This window comes from Mustela putorius, unplaced genomic scaffold (genome assembly GCF_011764305.1).
Source record: "Mustela putorius furo isolate JIRA1106 unplaced genomic scaffold, ASM1176430v1.1 tig00003899_pilon_pilon_pilon, whole genome shotgun sequence".
Classification (NCBI taxonomy): Eukaryota; Metazoa; Chordata; class Mammalia; order Carnivora; family Mustelidae; genus Mustela; species Mustela putorius.
Window position 1 is genome coordinate 16482326 of NW_025422048.1, and position 19322 is coordinate 16501647.

A 19322-nucleotide genomic window follows, 5' to 3' on the forward strand; every position below is an offset into this window, starting at 1 on the left:
GCTGCAAATGACTTACTGCTCCCCACCAAACCAATCCAGCGCCACAGAAGCTATCTGCCAATGGTAAGTATAATTGCACTGCTGGGTATTAACCCCAAAGATACAGAGGTAGGGAAAAGAAGGCCATCTGTACCCCAATGTTCATAGCAGCAATGGCCACAGTCGCCAAACTATGGAAAGAGCCAAGATGCCCTTCAACAGACACATGCATAAGGAAGATGTGGGCTGTATATACAATGGAATATTACGCAGCCATCAGAAAGGATGAATACCCAACTTCTGTATCAACATGGACGGGACTGGAGGAGATTATGCTGAGTGAAGTAAGTCAAGCAGTGTGAGAGTCAATTATCATATGGTATCACTTACTTGTGGAGCATAAGAAATAACACGGAGGACATTGGGAGATGGACAGGAGGAGTGAGTTGGGGGAAATCGGAGGGGGAGACAAACCATGAGAGACTGTGGACTCTAAGAAACAAACTGAGGGTTTTGGAGGGGAGGGGAGGGGGAGTGGGTAGTTGGGTGAGCCTGGTGCTGGGTATTAAGAGGGGCACATATTGCATAGAGCACTGGGTGTGGTGCTCCCAACAATGAATCTTGGAACACTGAGAAAAAGAAAAGAAAAGAAAAAAGAAAAAAAATCTCCCAGGTCCCAAGGGCAACTCCTCAAAAGTGGTTTTCAAAAAATCCAAGAAACAAAACCAAACCAAAAGCTCTTTAAAATAAGTGGATAGCCTACAGGGTGACTAGTTTGAAAAAGATAATATTCACCTGGATATAAAATAGTAGAGAAGATACTAGAAAATCTCACTGTAACCAAGAGAAATGAATATGTAACTTTAAGTTTGTAGAGCTTCAAAAGCATACAGTAAAACCTACCGTTGCCATGCTTTTCAAAAAACATGCATACATTTATGTATATGTACATGTATGTATATAAACATGTATATGTACATATATGTATATAAAATGATAGGTATATAATACACATATATACACATACACATTTTTAAATTTTATTTAAATTTTAGTTAACACACAATATGACATTGGTTTCAGGAGTAGATATACTTACACAGTAGCTCTTCAGTCTGATGAAATCTACAGTCATGGGAATAGATCCATCACTATTTCTGTTCAGTGCTTTGATATAATCCAGCAGGTCAGCAAAGAATTTATAACCTCCCTTGAGCACACAGAGGGCCACGATGTGATGCCCTCCCATCTCCTTCATCACGTCTCGCGCAAGCCGCTCGGTCCTACAGAAATAAAATCAGGGATTTAAGAGAAATTAACTTAAAAAAAATTTTTTTTAATTATTAGCCCCAGGGGTACAGGTCTTTGAATCGCCAGGTTTACACACTTCACAGCACTCACCATAGCACACACCTTCCCCAATGTCCGTAACCACCCCCCACTGCCCTCTCCCTACCTCCCCCCCCCCGCCCCCTTTAGTTTGTTTTGTGAGATTAAGAGTCTCTTATGGTTTGTCTCCCTCCCCATCCTATCTTGTTTTATTTATTCCTTTCCTACCCACCAAACGCCCTACATTGCCTCTCAACTTCCTCATATCAGGGAGATCATAAGATAATTGTCTTTCTCTGATTAACTTAAGAGAAATTAACTTTAAAAAATATATTTAGCTTTATAATAAACATCTCCCTTAGGCATTAAACCTCCACAAAACACATCCTTTGCCCCTCAGGAGTTATACTCTTGCTTCAAAAAAGTGAAAAAAAAACTTAAAAATCTTCAAAAAACATACACACTGTAACACCTAACATAAATGATTAAAATACCATTTCCACCTATCAGACTGACAATTCTGACTAAATAAAATTTCCCTGATAATAGAGATATTGTTAGAGATTGTAAAAAAAAAAGAGAGAGAGAGAGAGCACTCTCATATAACACTAGGAGTAAAAATTACAGTAACTTTTTGGGATAACCTGGCAGTATGAAAATATTCAATAAATACCTTCCCCCTAACCCAGAATTTCCCCATGGATCAAGCCAAAGCAAGTGCCCAAACATGTGTAAGAGGATGTTTCCTTCTAGTGTGGTCTGTAAAAGCAAAATAGTGGAGAGACATCTTGCATGTCCATCAATAAAGGACGGCTTAAATCAATTACAGTACAGTCAGAAAATGGACTGTTACGCAACTTTCAAGATACTCGATATAGCTCTAAGTATACTAACATGAAAAAATGTTCAATAAATTTCAGACCTGTATGATAGCACATTCCTATGTGTTAAAATGAAACACAGCTGATGCCTGAACAACACAGGTTTGAACTGCCCAAGTCCCCTTATACAGGGATTTTTCAAAAATAAATACAGTACTATCAGTGTATTTTCTCTTCCTTATTATCTTCTTAAAAACATATTCTTGGGGCACCTGGGTGGCTCAGTGGGTTAAAGCCTCTGCCTTCAGGGACGCCTGGGTGGCTCAGTTGGTTAAGATGCTGCCTTCGGCTCAGGTCATGATCCCAGGGTCCTGGGATTGGAGTCCCACATTGGGCTCCTTGCTCAGCGGAGAGCCTGCTTCTCTCTCTGCCTCTGCCTGCCACTCTGCCTGCTTGTGTTCTCCCTCTCTCTCTCTGACAAATAAATAAATAAAATCTTTAAAAAAAAAAAAAAAAGCCTCTGCCTTCAGCTCGGGTTATGATCCTGGGGTCCTGGGATCGAGCCACACATTGGGCTCTCTGCTCCGTGGGGAGCCTTCTTCCTCCTCTCTCTCTACCTACTTGTGATCTCTGTCAAATAAATAAATAAAATATTTAATAAAAAATATTCTTTTCTCTAGCTTACTTGATTGTAAGAATATATATATAACATATAAAGTATGTGTTAATCAACTTTATGTTATCGGTGAGCTTTCTGGTCCACAGGTGGCTACTAGTAAGTAAAGTTTTGGGGCGAGTCAAGAGTTTACTGCACGTACATTCGTCTACAGTGTATGTGCATAACCTGTGTGTAGGCAAGGACTATGCATGGGGCGCTGAGAGGAGAGAACCCTGTTCTTCTCATTCATAGCCTCAATCCTTAGAATATTTTGCAAAACACATGTATTGATACTGTGATCTGAAAATCAAAAACAAACTGGCCAGACACACAGGGCAAGCATTTAAATACCAAGTTAGGTATTTCATGGCAATTCAGTTAAGGAGCGATTTGCAAGCTAGATGCACAGACGAATCAACCTAGGACCTCCCCTTCCTGTGATTTAGCCCCACCCCATCGCCCTGCTCAAGGTTGAGTAATCAAAGACTGGAGTTCACTCCTCCAATCTCCCTTTGCTGTTTACTTTGTTCTACTCCATACAGACTCCCAGCATACCATGACTTACTCTGGGTAATTAGTAAGCTCTCCTTGGACCTCGTTTGTAAAGAGGGCTCTAAAATAGAAAACATCTTTTACTTGACACGCTGGCCTAGTTTATGTTCAAATATCAACTACTTAAAACAGTTGCTGACACTTGAAATTACTGTAAGAAAAAAGAAAACCCAAAATTGAAGATCTTACTAACCTGTCCATAATTAGTCCATGAGGAATAAACACCTTTTCCAAATCCTCAGCGTAATGATGAGGTATACAGAATAAATCTAGGTCATAACCTGGTTCATCATCACTAATCTGAAAAAGAAATAGGACTATTTCAGTGGCAGCATTACAAGATTGACCTCAGATATTAAAAAACCGTAGCTTGAAAGAGAAATTCAGGTATGACAAATCGAGAACTTTCTGTAACTTTGTAGGTATGATTATGAATTAGAGTTATACATAAGAAACAAACTGTATGCTTTAGAGATGAACAGTTGAGACTGGAGACATAAAATGACAGGATATGAACTTTCCTTCAGTTCAGCAACAAGAAAACAAAACACTTTAAAGAGTGAAGACAAATGTGGCAAAATCATGGTAACATTTTAAACTGGGGTGATGAGCATATGGGGGTTCATTATTCTGTTCTCTCCACTTTTGAGTATGTTTGAAATTTTAGTAAAAAAAAGAAACCTTAAATACACTGTAGAAAAAAATTTTTAACACACTGTAGTCTAACAAGCTAAAATGTCACACTGAACAAAAACTGCTGTTCCCCACCCCAATTCCAAACAGCCTCTCTCACCTCACAGCAGGGGAAAAAAATCACCTAAAAAGCTAAGTGATTTCTTAAGCACCCAAACTCTTAGAAGTCTGAGACTGTTATAATCAATTCATGACGTGCCTTCACAGCAGACACTCCAAGGTTGAGGAGAACCAAGATAAGTGCTAACCTGTCTGCTAAACGTTCAAGTCATGCATATCTCAGAACACAGTCACTACAAAAAGAATGGAAACGGGACATTGGTCACCTCCAGGAGTTTTCCAAGAACACTCTCTATAACAAGCGGTATTCCTTTTATAAATTTTATAAACTGAAATTTAGTTCAGGTTTTGGGAAAAGACAGACCTTGCTAGATCGTGTAGGATAAGAAGATAAATATTCAAGTCCGGCTCATCAGAATGTATCTGCTATTACCTGACAAGAATGAAAATGTCCCAACCATTTCACTAAAAAGATCCAGAGCACCAAAAAAAAAAAAAAAAGGCTTCCCTGAGGCTTACTCACCACCTCCTCCCAGTCGCTCACTGCTTCTGCACAAGCATAACCAGGGACCCACCCAGGACTCTTCGAAATTATGTAACACTCGGAAAGACTACAGCTTCTGCAAAAGTGGCTCAGGCCCTAGCTACAGGTTTTGCATGCAGCCCAAGAACTTCAAGAGTCTGGTTTGTCTCAATCAAAGCCAAGGTGACTTTTGCCCAGAGTTCATCCCAGACGTGCGGTCGGCTATACACAGAACAGCTGGAATGTATGCCAAAATACGAATTCTATCTCTGTCAAAACACCAAATTAATGTCTAATTCAAAAGTTTTTATTTTCAATCAATGCTATTAGATTTATATATCACATTTAATGTCAAAGAGCTGCAACAGTTTTTTAAAAAAATTATTTTTTAAGATTTTATTTGTTTGACACAGAGAGAGAGAGAGAAAACACAAGCAGGGGGAGCAGCAGACAGAGGCAGAAGCAGACTCCCCACTGAGCAGGGAGCCCGACGAGGGAATGATCCCAGGACCCTGAGATCGTGACCTGAGCCAAAGGCAGAATCACGTCGGTAGCGGAAAGGATAAAACCCATATGATAATTTCAACAGACACAGAAAAAGCATCTGACAAAATACCACATCCATTCATGATAAAATTCCTCAACAAAACAGGTTTAGAGGGAACATACATCAACATAACAAAGGCCATAGATATAGATGAAAAACCCATAGCCAACACCACACTCAATGGTGAAAAACTGAGAACTTTTCCCCCTGAGATCATAAACAAGACAAAATGTCCTCGCTCACCACTGAAAGTCTGAGCTGCAGCAACCAGACAAGGAAAAGGAATAAAAGGATCCAAACTGGTAAGGAAGTAGTAAAACCTTCACTATTTGCAAATGACATGATACTATATATAGAAAACCCTAAAGACTCCACCAAAAAACAACTAAAACTGACCTTACCTTTAGTAAGGTTGCAGGATACAAAGTGCAGAAATGTGCAGAGATCCACTACATTTTTATACACAAATAATGAAGCAACAGAAAGAGAAATTAAGAAAGCAATCCCATTTACAAGTGCATCTCAAAAAAGAGGAGAAAAAGGAAGCTGGAGGTATCACAATTCCAGATTTCAAATTATACTACGAAGCTGTAGTAATCAAAACAGTAAGGTACTGGCACAAAAGTAGAACAGAACAGGATGGAAAACCCAGAAACAAACCCAGTTATATGGTCAACCTTCAGCACAGCAGGAAAGAAAATACCCAGTGGGAAAAAGATAGTCTCTTCAATAAATGGCGTTGGGAAAACTAGACAGCAACATGCAAAAGAATTAAACTGGACCACCTGACTATACCATTCACAAAAATAAAATCAAAATGGATTAAAGACCTAAATGTGAGATCTGAAACCATAAAAATCCTAGACAAGAACACATACATTAACGTAGGCCATAGCAATATTTTTCTAGATATGTGTCCTAAGGCAAAGGAAGGAAAAGCAAAAACAAACTATTGGGACTGCATCAAAATAAAAAGCTCCTGCTCAACAAAGGAAACAATCAAGAAAACTAAAAGACAACCGACAGAACTGGAGAAGATATTTGCAAATGACATATCCAATAAAGGATAGTATCCAAAATATATAAAGAACATATCCAACTCAACACCCAAATACAAAGGATCCAATTTAAAAATGGGCCAAAGACATGAACAGACATTTCTCCAAAGAAGATATCCAGATGGCCAACAGATGCACAAAAAGATGTTCAACATCACTCATCATCAGGGAAATGCAAGTCAAAATTATAATGAGATACCACCTCACGCCCATCAGGATGGCGAAACTCAAAACAACACAAGAAACAATAGGGGATGGTGAGGATGTAGAGGAAGGAGAACCCTCTTGCACCGTGGGTGGGAATGCAAGCTGTTGCAGTCACTGTGGAAGACAGTATGGAGGGTCCTCAGAAAAGTTAAAAACAGAGCTACCCTGCGATCCAGCAACCACACTACTGGGTATTTACCCAAAGAATACAAAAACACGAATTCAAAGGAATATATGCACCCCCATGTTTATGGACGCAGGATTTACAACAGCCAAATTATGGAAACAGCCCAACTGTTGGGACTAATGAAAAGATAAAGAAGGTATGTTGTACATATACACGGTGGAATATTATTCGGCCATAAAAAAGAATGAAATCTTGCCATGTGCAACAACATGGATGGAGTCCTAGAGTATATGCTAAGTGAAATAAGTCAGAGAAAGACAAGTATCATTATGATTTCACTCATATGTGGAATTTAAGAAAGAAAAGAGTGCGAGACAAACCAAGAAACAGACTGTTTACTATAGAGAACAAATTGATGGTTACCAGAGGGCAGGTGAGTGGGGGAAACATAAGGGAAATAGGTGATAAAGATTAAGAGTACACCTAAATGATGAGCACTGAGTTACATATAGAATCATTGTTAAATCACTATATTGTACACCTGAAACTAACAAAACACTGTGTTAACTATACTGAATTAAAATTTTACAGATTTTTATTTATGAGAGAGCGAGTGTGCCAGTGAGAGCATGAGTGGGAGGAGTGGCAGAGAGAGAAGCAGGCTCCCCACTGATCAGGGAGCCCAATGTGGGGCCAGATCCCGGGACTCCAGGAACATGACCTGAGCCAAAGGCAGACACTTAACTGACTGAGCCACCCAGGTGCACTATACTGGAATTAAAATTTAAAAACAATAAAAATTTTAAAAATGGCTGATTTGTTCTTTCAAGCATAAAAAAACATGTTAATGTAACTCTTCCCAGAAAAGGCAAAAAGAAATTCTTAAAACTTGCACTGCTCGAAGGTGCCCCAATTAATACGTGGCATTTGTGATCAATTAAATAAGATCAAGATATCCACTGATCTATTTGACAAAATTGGGAACTGGGGATTTTATCTAAGGGATGTGATCATAATTTTGGGCCTAATACTTTTTCTTTGGTTGTCAAATGAACCTTTACTGAAATTTTCCTCTACAGTTTTTTTTTTAATTAACATGTAATGTATTATTAGTTTCAGGGGTACAGGTTATCAGTCTTACACAATTCACAGTGCTCCCCATAGCACATATCCTCCCCAGTGTCTGTTACCCAGCCTCCCCTCATCCTCCCACTCCCCTCCCCTCCAGCAACTCTCAATTTGTTTCCTGAGATTAAAAGTCTCTTATGGTTTGTCTCCCTCTCTGGTATCATTATGTTTCATTTTTTCCTCTCTTCTCTTATGATCCTCTGCCTTGTTTTCTTCACTTGATCTTAGCCAAAAGGCCGAGAAGCAATCTCTGCCTTGTTTCTTAAATCCCACACATCAGCGAGGTCATATAACTATCTTTCTCTGATTGACTTATTTTGCTTAGCATAATACCCTCTGGGTTCCATCCACTCTTTGCAAAAGGCAAGATTTCATTTTTTGATGGCTGCATAATATTCCATCATATATATACACACATACACACACACACACCCCCCACATCTTTATCCATTCATTTGTCAACAGACATCTGGGCTCTTTCCATAGTTTGACTATTGTGGATATTGTTGCTATAAACATTGAGGGCCCATGCCCCTTCAGATCACTACATTTATGTCTTTGGGGTAAATACCCAGTAGTACAACTGCGGGGTCATAGAGCGCTCTATTTTCAACTTTTTGAGGAACTACTTTTCCATCTGCTGATGCATGGACCATTTGCTGCCCATCATGATCCCCTGGGACCATACCACAAGCCCCCATACCAACCCCTGGATAGATTCTAACTGCGGCACAGCCCGCTGCCACATTCCAGCAGGAAGCAGCCAGAGCAGTCATCGTCCCGATTCGATTCCCTAACGGCAGTTAAGGTTACTATCCCAGGGGGAATGAGAGAAGGACAGGCAGGGCTAGGTAGGGGGAGAGAGGTAGGTGGCTAAGTGATCAGGCACACAGAAATCCCCCAAAAATGTGGAGGTGTGAGAAAACCAGAGATAAGGGGACAAATAGGGCAACCATGCCCGAGGTGTGCCACCATGCCCTAGGGTGCCAGGTGAGTGGGGTGGGTGCGTCTTTATGGTAATCACCTGTGACCAACAAAGTATAACCAGCCCCTCATAGAAGGTGTTATCCACAGAGATGTTAAAAGGATTTAAGTTTCCTGGTTAGCTTTCCATAAAAGACGAACCCTTAAGGCAACCCTGTGGACCCACTCCTTAAGAGCTTTTTCCGTTATCCTCACTTAATAAACTTCCATCGCTTTACTCACAAAACAAACAAACAAAAAAAAAACAAAAAAACTTGCATTGTTTAAGGTACTCAAGGCATGAATTCACAACTTTGTTCTAATTCACTACAAATAAATGGGGGTATATTTAGGGGGGTCATCATTTGAGAAATAAGTGATTGGCCATAGTAGTTGTCAGAACTGAGCAACAGGTATATGGGGGTTATGCTATTATGTCTACTTGTAGATATTTCAAATATGAAGTTAAATGCAGAGCAATATGTAAATGATGACAAGGTACAAACGTCGCTTTTCCCAGTTTTACATTTAATGAAAGTCCAAGTCTTTTAAATCCATATAAAATGAGTAAATATTAGGGTACTAATTTTAAAATGGTGATGACCTTATCCAGAACATGAATTCTTATTACTAATACTCAAATATTTATTGAGAACCTACTATGTTGTACATACTGTAGAGGACTAGATAAATCTTCAGCTTCCTTCAGAAGAGTTGACATGTACGTGAATAACCACGAGACGGTGGTAAGGTGCTATGGAAAAGAAATAGGGGATGTGTGCCGGAGGTTTAGGAGACCACCCAACCTCTCAGAGGCCTCATTTGCACCTGGATCACTGAGAAGAAATAAACTAAGACACAATTCAATAAACAGGAACTTGTTTTTAATCATCCCAAACACCCAAACTTCACATTCAACTCGTCCAACAACCTCGATCTCCACAAGACCTAGACAGAAATGTACTTGGTGGCCTTTAATCTTATTAGCCCTTATCAGTCCCATCTGATATTACTTAATGTCTACTATTAACCTCATCTGATACAGATTACTTAATAATCCAGTGGCTGCTTTGATAGGAAGGGATTGCAATATATAAAATTACATCAAAATGCATTTAACATCCACTTTGAGAAAGGTACTGTGCAACAGATTTTGTAGGGGGAGCCGAAGATGATTTTAAATTTAGAGCCCTAAATTTAAATTTAGTTATAACTTTTATATTATAAATTAATTATAACTTATAATAACTTATCATAATTTATAACTTTATTATAATTATAATTTATCATTATAAACTTAGAGTTTATAATCTAGGTGAAAAGACATACGTACACACACACAACTATATGGCACAATTAAGCTTGTCATTTCTACCTGAATCTAATCTGACAAGCCAATAACCATTGATTATCAAAAGCACTTATACATACACTAAAGGCAAACCAAGAACCCAGCACAGTGACTCCCCCTAAAGCACCAACGGGCTTAGTCGTTATGTTCCATTGCCTAGGTTGTAAACTGGGTAGACTGGCATGTCTCTGATACTTAATTAGCACAGCCTTCTAAACCAACCAGGCAATAGTTGATTATGAATGTGTAACATTTCTGTATGAATGGAAATCCCATCTGCTTCATGTTTGGTAACTTGGTGTTGCATGTCCAAGCAGGAGGTTACCACTGACACCTTCTGTAACAGCTGTATTCGTCGGCTGGAGCTGCTGTAACAAAATACCACCATCTGAGGGGCTTAAACAGCAGGAATTTATTTCCTCCAGTTCTGGAGGCTTCCTTCTGGAAGTCTAAGATCAAGATGCCAGCAAAGCAGGTTTCATTCTGAGGCCTCTCCTCTTGGCTTTTAAGCAGCTGCTTTCTCCTATGTGCACAGTGGAGGGTGGGGGAGGGAGCTCTTTGAGGTCTTTTCTTAAAAGAACAGGGTCCCAACCTCATGACCTCATCTACTCCTAATGACCATCCAAACGCCCCATCACCAAATACCACACACTGGCAGTTAGGGCTTCAACAGAGGAATTTGGGCAGGAGTGGCTCCTTTTCAGTCTGTCACAAGCACCTAACATAAATGGCTAAAGAAGATCACGAAGAAGGTTCTAGATGGCTCTGGGGAGAGCCCAACCCCAAAATATTTGGGGAGCACTTTGGAAGGGCAAGAAATGGTAAACAATGTTAGTGTATGTGCTGCCAGAAGGGGGCACAGGAAGCGGTAAACAAATGAAAATGGTTTCTCTCCAGACCCACTGTTCCCACTATGGCCGTATCTGGCTGAACTGGAAATCCAAGAATAGGTTACTAATAGCTCTGAGTTACTTACCATTTACTCAGTAATGGTAAATCTGCGCATCTCCTCTGAGCTTCAGAACACAACTCTCAAATTCTAGCCTCTCTGTAAATATACTTGTTAATGGTAAACGCTACACAGGTGCTTTCATTAATATGTAAGACTACCGGAAAATGTAACATTAGCATTTGTAACATGTGTCCAGAAGGTCAGTACTTTCGCTATCACAGACTGCCAAAATGATTTTCCTTCCCCATAAAACTGGCATCACAAATTCTTAGTAATTATGTGCGCACATCTGTAGTAACGGTTTCCACAGTGAACATTTTTTTGTGGTTTACACGTAAGATTTCTAATTACAAAAATATTATTATCTAAAATTACAGCAGGCAAGGAAATTACCTCAACCTGAGGCAACAGGAGCTACATCAATTCATCATCTGTGACCAGGATGGCTTAAGCCTCTGTGTGGTCAAAATATAGCAATGCCCATGGGTCCAGACAAGACCGAACAGAAGTGAGTCTCAAAATGAGCTTAAAATATGAGTTAAAAGATGTACAGTAATAGACAAAATATATTTTACTTATTCCTAGTAACCAACAACAATTCCAAGCTTCTAGAATGGGCAGGAATTGCTAGGTAGCATATTTCTACCTTTTACAGTCAGATACTTTAAAATTCTATTTTTGGGATCTCTGTCAAATAGATAAATAAAAATCTTTTAAAAAAATAAATAATTTTTTAAAAAAGATTTAATTTTATTTCACAGACAGAGATCATAAGTCAGACAGAGATTACAAGTAGGCAGAGAGGCAGCTAGAGAGGGGGAAGCAGGCTCCCCGCTGTGCAGAAAGCCTAATGCGGGGCTCGATCCCAGGACCCCGAGATCACAACCTGAGCCCAAGGCAGAGGCTTAACCCACTGAGCCACCCAGGTGCCCCCACTTTAAAATTCTTAAAGAAAACTCGAACAAAGGGGTACCTGGGTGCCTGGGTGTCTCGGTCGGTTAAGCTTCTACCTTCAGCTCGGGTCATGATCCCAGGGTCTTGGGATGGAGCCCCGTATTGGGCTCCCTGCTCCGCGGGTGGCCTGCTTCTCCCTCTCCCAGTCCCCCTGCTTGTGTTCCTGCTCTTGCTATCTTTCTCTCTGTCAAATAAATAAAATCTCCAAAAAATCTGGAAAACAATATCAAACTTCTTTTAAACCTTTTTTTGAAAAAATTATTTTTTAATTTATTTTGATAGAGATCACAAGTAGGCAGAGAGGCAGGCAGAGAGAGAAGGAAGCAGACTCCCTGCTGAGCAGACAGCTTGATGCGAAGCTCGATCCCAGAACCCTGACATCATGACCTGAGCCGAAGGCAGACGCTTAACCCACTGAGCTACCCAGGTGCCCCAAAAGTATTAAAATTCTTAAAAAATATCACGAGGGAGGGTATGTGCTATGTTAAGTGCTGTTAAATGGGTAAGTCTGATGTCTCACAGACCTGTACCCCTGGGGAACATAATACATTATATGTTACTAAAATAGCAAGTTAAAACCAAAACCAAAACCAACCAAACAAAAAAACACCAAAGCAGAGAATATGCCATCGCTTTGGGATAATTTGTGATAACCTGGGGAATCATAAAATGAAATTATGGATCACTGATGCACTTAATTCTTAATGTGAAAGTAATTTAAGCTAGCAGTATGTTCATCTTCCAATTTAGTATCAGTCTTACAAATAAACTACATATATAAATTGTTTGCCTTCCCTTCTAGGGGTTAAAGAATTAAAAGGTTTCTAAGAATTGAAGGATTGTAAGAATTAAAATCAGGGGCGCCTGGGTGGCTCAGTGGGTTAAAGCCTCTGCCTTTGGCTCAGGTCATGATCTCAGGGTCCTGGGATCGAGCCCAGCATCGAGCTCTCTGTTCAGCACGGAGCCTGCTTCCCCCTCTCTGTCTCTGCCTGCCTCTCTGCCTACTTGTGATCTCTCTCTGTCAAATAAATAAAAATAAAAATCTTTAAAAAAAGAATTAAAATCAGCATTCTTTTTAAGATTTTTAAAATTTATTTCAGGAGAGGGCAAAGAGGGAGACTCCCCAGACTCCCCACTGAGTGGAGAGCCCAATGTAGGGCCCAATTCCAAGACCCTGAGATCACAACCTGAGCGGAAATCAAGAGCTGGATGCTCATCCGACTGAGCTACCCAAATGCCCCTAAAATCAGCTTTCTTACTATTCAACCCAGGGGTAAATTATTAGCTGCTTCTAGATAAGCTGGTCCATAACTGCTCTATGTTCAAGTACATGAATTTATCCTACACTATGACCTTTCCTTTTATTAGTGTGCACTGTGGAGTAACAGCCATGTTCATTCTGGACAAAAATATATATATACCTGTCAATTACCAGACACACACTGTGGAGAGTAGAGTAGTTCCATAGCAATCAGAAGTGTGTATGAATTCTTGTTAGTAGCAAGTTATTCTAAATGTTAGTGATTTGGCGGCACAGGTGCAATGGCAAAGGAACAATGCAGTCTCACCGTGGGTATTAACAAAGGTGGTTAACACTTTTAGAGCAGGTGAATCTTACTGAATCCACACAGGATAAAATTATACAAGAAAGAAAGCTAAACTAGTGCATCTTCAGCCTCTCCCCACAAGACATGGCCCAATGACTACCTGATGAATTACAAGAAAACGAAAGGAAAACTCCAAGACCCCACTTTTCTGCTGATCTGGTTGGTCCTTCTGTCTTTTTTTTAGCAAAGAAACCAACACATAGTAACCACTGTGTGTTTGTTACTACTAACATCCAGACCATTTCTGGGAAGGAAATTAAAAAAGGAACGGGAATTGGCAAACATTGCAAACACAATGAAGATCTTAATGTTCAAACAAAACTAACAGCCAGTTCTAGCAATAATAACTCACTATGTGCTGGGGCGGGGTATCACAGCTAAAAGTGTCTAACTTCCTCAGCAACTGAATAAAAAAAAAAAACAGCCCCGGCCATTTTTTGAGTACCTACTATTAGTGTCCCATTTTAAGGGCCTGGGCTCTGGAAAAGAGACCAAGGTTTGAGTTTGAGTTCCTCTTAGTAACTGTGTCATGTGCGTATGCTTAAATTACTTAACCTCTCAGAGGTTTCAAAGATTCCTCATCTGTAAAATGGTAATCATTGTGCTGATATTGGGGTCCTGGGATAGAGGTCCACATCAGGCTCCGAGCCCAGCAGGGAGTCCTGCTTGAGGATTCTCTCTCTCTCTCTCTCTCTTTTGGTCCCCACTCTCTCTCAAAAAAATAAATCTTTTTAAAAATAATCATGCTGTTATAGGGTTGTTCTGAGGACTAAGTAGGACTATATAGGTAAACACAATGATAGCTATTCTATTATATTACTATTCCCAGTCAAGGACCATAGAAAGGTTCTTTCGTCAGTTAAGACTGCAGACAGTTTTACAATCTTTTCAACGGCACCTCAGTGATTCATTAAGAACACTTAAGCCCAGAAAAGTGAAGTCAGTTACCCAAAGCCACACAGCTTGGAAACAACCCAAAAAAGCAGGATTCCAGGCCAGACTCCATTAAGAACATTGGTTTTTACCTTAATTAAGCCACAGTTCCGAATATCAACAGAATCCTTCCCTTTTTAGGGCTCAAGTGACTAATTATTTTTTAATTCAGCAAAGCATTATTGGTAATTCCTTATATGCCAAGCACTGTCCTATGTGCTGGGGTTATGGTGGTGATCCCTGACCTTTTACAAAGTTTATGGTTTAGTGGGAAAGACAATCAACAGGTAATCGGGTGACTGAGTATAACAACGACCATGACGATGACGACGAAGATGCAGACTAAGGCATGTAACTGTCTGGGAGAGGCGTTGGCCATTTTAGCAAGAATGATCCGAAAGGTGGGAGGGGCATGCAGCTGAGCTTGTTCGAGAAACAAAAAGAACCAATGAGGTTGGAGACAGGATACGAGAGGCTGATGATGGTAGGAATGTCCTTGAAGGTAAGGAGCGGACTCGCGTATTTTGTCCCCGCAGGATCGAAGAGCATAGGAACCAGGTTGAGGCGCATCCCAATTCGAGGCCTGGTTACCTCTGGGCCGTGGGAAAATTACCTAATATCGTCTATTTTCCCCGTGTGTAAAAAGGCAGGCATGGTTACCGCTACCAAGGCTGCCGTGAGGATTCAATCAGGCAATGCGCATTCGCACAGTCACTATGGTATTTGCGGAACTAGGTACGAATGCCAGTCCGCGCGCGCCCTCCCCTGCGGTCGTGCCCGTGCCTGGGCCCTCTACACCAGCACCCCGAGGACCTGGGCAGCACACCCCCAGTTTAGAGAAGGGCCTCCCGGGAGAAAGCCCCCGCCCCGAACTCCCCACCAGTAAACGGCCCAAACCCGCGGCGCGCCAGATCCTTCCCGAACTGGCCCGCGCGGCCCCTCCCCGCAGCACGCTCCCCGGCAGCACGAGTGAACCAAAACGCCATTTCCACCCTCCCCTCCCACACGCGGCCCTCCCTGCCAGGGTCGTCCAGAGGCACCCACCCGGCACCTCGCCCTCCGTCCCACACGCCGCCCCGCGTGACGTAAGGCCCCAGCCGGGACGCGGCGGCCGCCCCCCGCCCCTCCGGGCTTCCCCCGGCCACCCCGGCGGCCGCACCGCGGGCCGCGCGCCTCGCGGGCCGCCCGCTGCCGCCGCCGCCGCCACGGCCACGGTCACGGCTCGGCGGGGTAGGCTGCTCACCACGACGCTGGGGCTGCGGGTCGCCATTACGGAGCCGGCGGGCGTGCGGGTCGACGGCAGCCTGAAGAGGAGGAAGCCGGCGGCGCAGCAGAGGAGGCGGAGGTTCCGCTGAAGGTGGCGACACGCGGGAGAACTGAGCGATGCGCTGGTCGCAGCGCTCTAGGCCGCCGCCGGAGCAGAGGCAAAGCACGCCCCGCCCCGCCCCGCCCCGCCCCGGCTCCGCCCCCCAGACTGCCCCGAGCCTGGGCGGGCGCCCGCTGGTGTCCACGCTCCCGAAGGGGGGGCTTTCCTCCGGAAAAAGCAGAGACTCCTCGCGTGCGGCCTCTGTCACGCTTTCCCCGCGTCCGCCAGCCAGAGGGCTCCCGAATTCCCAAACCTGCCGCCGCCTCGCTTCTTCCTTGCGGCCCTAAACTGGGCTCCGGCTCTACCGCTTGCAGTCACCGCGTGCTTCTCTCGCCCGGCGTCCCCTTCCCAAGACCTTGGACCACATTGCGGATTTCGTTTTCCAGACTGGTGGCCCAGTTCTACCAAAAAACTTTAACTGTGGGCGCCTGGGTGGCTCAGTGGGTTAAGCCTCTGCCTTCAGCTCAGGTCTTGATCTCAGGGTCCTGCGATGGAGCCCCGCATCGGGCTCTCTGCTCAGCGGGGAGCCTGCTCCCCGCCCAACCCCACCCCCCGCCTCTCTGCCTTCTTGTGATCTCTCTCTCTGTTAAATAAAGAAATAAAAAACCTTTTGAAAAAAAACTTTAACTGGGTGTGCGAGTTCAGACCTAGAACTGTAGAGTCAGCAGGTCAGGGTCCAGATCCGCTGGAGAACACCCAACTGCTGTGTGGCCTTGTGTGAATCAGACCCAATGAGCCTCTTTTCATCTCTGTTAAGTGAGAATATTAACAGGATCGTTGTGAGGATTAGACATGGTATCTGTGTGTGCATATGTATATAGATTGCACCGTACCTGAGACATTGCATAATCAGCAAATGGGAAATGTGGCTGTTACCGATCCTTATTTTTGCCTCCACAAATCCCTGTATGGAACTGGGCGGGGGATCTTCCCTGACCTGACCTAGTCTTACCTAGTCTTACATAGGTCAGGTAAGCAAATAATCGGTTGTGCCATTCCTGACGTTCCTACTGCTTCTACCCCCACGACAGTGCCCAGCACATAGTAGGGGTCTTCTATTAGGGCCACTGAGGGATACGTGATGGTAAGAGATTTGTGACACTGGGCAAGTCACTGAACTCCTCTGAGCCTTCATCAAAAAAAAAAAAAATTCTTGCTGTGAAGGGTTGTTCCGAGAATTGTAAAAACCATTTTTGTAGCATACTACTTGCCTCCTAGTAGGTGCTCAAGAAATAGTAGCAGTTATAATTGTAGACATATGAGTATGTGAACACCACAGCGTCCAAGTTTCTCTCGCCCCCCCCCCCAATCATGGAACGATTAACAGACTGTAGTGGAAAAGGTACATGTAGGCTTTGGACTGAGAAAGATCTAAGTTGAAATCCTGAGTTCACCACGAACCAGTGTTAGACCTTGAGCAGGATCGTTGACCTCCGTGTGCCTCAGTTTCCTTATTTGTCAAATGAAGATAATATCTCCATCACAGAGCATGGCGAAGTTTAAACAAAATAATGCCAGAGCTCCTAATATAGTCCTTGCTTCAAAAAATGTTAATACCAATGCTGTGTGTTCCATATTTTTGCCTGAAACAATTCTTCACTCTATTTATCCTTCTAGCATATGAAACCTGTTCTCCATTCTCCTACTGATGGACATTTCGGCAGTTTGCAGGTTTCGTTTACCGCAAATAGTGCTGCTATGAACATTTTATACATATTTTGTACATAAACACATGAATGCATTTCTCTTGGATATAGACTTTGAGATTCATTACCAGCACATTTTTATTACTTATCCTTTTAACAAACACTGTGTCCCACCAGGAATTAATTCATAGCACTTCCGGTTTATACATTGGACCCCTGCACAGGTGGACTGAGTGCCTTTCTTTCTCCCCCTCCTTTCTCCCTCACTTCCTGCCTTCCTTCCTCTCTCCCACTCTCTCTCCCTTTTCTTTTCTTTTCTTTCTTTTTCTCTCTTTCTCTCTCTTTCTTTGTCTAAGTAAGCCCATCCCCAGCAATGGAGACCTGAGCCAAGATCAAGGAGTCAGACCAACTGAGCCAGCCAGGTGCCGCTCCCTGCCCGCCTCCGCCATTTGTTTCTAAATAAGATATCCAACACTTCCAGAGCTCTTCTGGCTTGTCGGTGGCTTGCAAAATCTTTCTCTGAGCCCTGTGGTAGCACATATACTCTTGTATTCTCACGGAGGATTGAAATAAACACTGATAGTCTGGTGATTGTCAGGACAAACAGAACTATTATTTCAGTCCTGTCATTCTATGACAACTTGGAGCTTTTGTTTGTGTTTAAAATTTAAAACAGCAGATAGTTCAAGTTGCGAGATGCAGTACTTTTGTTTGGGAAGTGGAAATCTGGCTCACATATGAAATATTTTCCTGAATTTGGACAATATATTTAAAATCAAAGTGTGTTATTTTAAAATTATAACAGTTGGGGCATCTGGCTGGCTCAATCAGTGAAACATGCGACTCTTGGATCTCAGAGACATGAGTTCAACCCCACATTGGGTGTGAAGCCTACTTAAAAAATATTGGAAAATTAGGGGCGCCTGGGTGGCTCAGTGGGTTAAAGCCTCTGCCTTCGGCTCAGGTCATGATCCCAGGATGCTGGGATCGAGCCCCGCATAGGGCTCTCTGCTCAGCAGGGAGCCTGTTTCCTCCTCTCTCTCTGCCTGCCTCTCTATCTACTTGTGATCTCTGTCTGTCAAATAAATAAATAAAATCTTTTAAAAAAATTGGAAAATTAAAATTACAATTGTCTTAAACCCAAAAAAGAAATCAAAATAATTATTACTCATTATTACATAAAATAAAATTTTCATGTAGAGAAATAATTGTCATTTTTTTTTGAGAGAGAGAGAAAGCATGCAGGCTCACCCCAGCAGGGTTGGGGGGCAGAGGGTTAGGGAGAGAGAATCTCAAGCAGGTTCTGCCCCCAGCACAGAGCCTAACTCAGGGCTTCACTCTCAACCCTGAAATCATGACCTGAGCCAGAACCAAGATTCAGATGCTTAACTGATTGAGCCACCCAGGTGCCCCATTTTGTAATTTTTTTACAATAAAAATTATCAGGCACCTGGGTGGCCCAGTGGGTAAGGCTCTGCCTTCGGCTCAGGTCATGATCTCAGGGTCCTAGGATGGAGTCCCACATCAGGCTCTCTGCTCAGCAGGGAGCCTGCTTCCTCCTCCTCTCTCTCTGCCTGCCTCTCTGCCTACTTGTGATCTCTGTCTGTCAAATAAATAAATAAAATCTTAAAAAAATAAAAATAATAATAATTATTATTTACTTTGGGGCACCTGGGTGTCTGAGTGAGTTAAGCATCTGCCTTCAGCTCAGGTCCTGATCTCAGAGTCCTGGGATCATATCCTGCATTGGGCTCCCTGCCGGGTTTGAGGGCAGCCTGCTTCTCCCTTTCCCTTTGCTACTTGCCTTGCTTGTACTCACTCTCTTTCTGTCAAATGAATAAATAAAATCTTTGATTAAAATATTATCT

At 42.5% G+C, this 19322-nt stretch overlaps 1 protein-coding gene across 1 annotated transcript in view; it reads right to left on the bottom strand.

The window, feature by feature from the left end:
* The window catches only part of HPRT1 (hypoxanthine phosphoribosyltransferase 1), a 38449-nt gene extending 22570 nt beyond the window's left edge, over positions 1-15879 (bottom strand). Inside the window, exons 1-3 of the mRNA XM_045068095.1 lie at positions 15686-15879; positions 3533-3639; positions 1079-1262 (exon numbers count right to left, since the gene is read on the bottom strand). Coding sequence (XP_044924030.1) covers positions 1079-1262; positions 3533-3639; positions 15686-15712 — 318 coding nt within the window. The 5' untranslated portion in view covers positions 15713-15879. The remainder of the gene's footprint in view (positions 1-1078; positions 1263-3532; positions 3640-15685) is intronic.
* Between the last annotated feature and the right edge of the window lie 3443 nt (positions 15880-19322).